The 1,182-nt window shown below is 56.9% G+C and overlaps 1 protein-coding gene across 1 annotated transcript; it reads left to right on the top strand.

Annotated features, from left to right (window-relative positions):
- Positions 1 to 521: 521 nt before the first annotated feature.
- LOC103311353 lies at positions 522 to 1,109 on the top strand. The gene has a single exon (XM_008190946.1). It carries the CDS (start codon positions 522 to 524, stop codon positions 1,107 to 1,109), a length of 588 nt encoding a protein of 195 aa, XP_008189168.1.
- Positions 1,110 to 1,182: the final 73 nt, after the last annotated feature.

The raw sequence follows: 1,182 nt of genomic DNA, 5'->3' as shown, positions 1-1,182 counted from the left end.
CCTCCGGTCTCGCGTCCCAACGTTGGCAACACCGCTCGGCACCTCCGCGGCGTTTCGCGCCTTCGAAGTGTCGGGCGGCTGGCACGGCCGAGTCTTTTTGCGTACACGCACCTGACACAACCCGTCCGTGTCACCCGAAAAAACGCTCCCTGTTCTGACGACGCGCGCACGTGTTTCTGTTCCTCCGTTTTGCTGCCGCGACCATCTGTCTTGAGGCCTAGCAACGGGAACCAACCGTCGGCGCTAGTCAGTAGTAATTTCGTTCTCGCGACCCGCAACACGCACTTTTCACCCTCCGTGATTCACGCGAGACCGGCTTCGCCTATATTGTGTTCAATAATTCTTACAAAATAAATAACAAACAATTTACCTAAGTCGTGTTAATTTATTACGTTGGCCCTCGACGCGCAGTATCACGAGTCTTTCGTCGAGCGCCACATTGGTGACCTCGTAAGTTTGTACACGCGCTTCTCGCCGCGCATTGATACTACACAACCACGTGCCAGCGACGCACGTCGAGCATGCAACCTCGTGGGGTACGCGGTTGGTGGCAGAACCTGCTACCCGATCCTCCCGCGATGAGGGAAAGATCCCCTACAGAACTCCTGGACGACTTGCGGCTGTCCATGCCGGCGACAACGGACGAGGCCCTATTAAGGGAACATTGGTTGCGGCGCCTCCCCACCTGGCTACTGATCGCCCTACTGCACACTCGCGAATCGTTGGATGATTTGGCGGTCAGGGCTGAGTTGGCCGTCCGATCAAGGCACGCGTCACTGCTACCGCCGCGCGAGGCTCAGCTCGAGGCTCGGGTAGAAAATCTGGTCTCGATGGTACGCGACCTGACGCTCTCGATCGCCGAGCAACGTCGCAGTCCACCCGGCAATCGGGCATCCCCACCGAAGCTCCGCTCTCGAGCAGTATCCACGGACGCCGAAGATGGAGAGTCACGTCAACCGTCGCCAATCAGGGCCAAACTGCCGCCTGCCGACGCGCTCCTCACTAAAGGATGGTGTTGGTACCACCTGAGGTGGGGACGCACGTCGAAGACGTGCCGCATGCCATGCGCCTTCCCCAGGCCGCCTGACCATTCCATTAAACTAATCTAAACATCATATCAAACTTTTTTCTTCTTTCGGCCCGGACTTCCAAATTGCATCAATTAACTCAAAATTCAAAATA

This window comes from Acyrthosiphon pisum, chromosome X (genome assembly GCF_005508785.2).
Source record: "Acyrthosiphon pisum isolate AL4f chromosome X, pea_aphid_22Mar2018_4r6ur, whole genome shotgun sequence".
NCBI lineage: Eukaryota > Metazoa > Arthropoda > Insecta > Hemiptera > Aphididae > Acyrthosiphon > Acyrthosiphon pisum.
The sequence above is the reverse complement of the archived record's forward strand: the minus strand, read 5'-3'. Positions and strand labels throughout refer to the sequence as shown.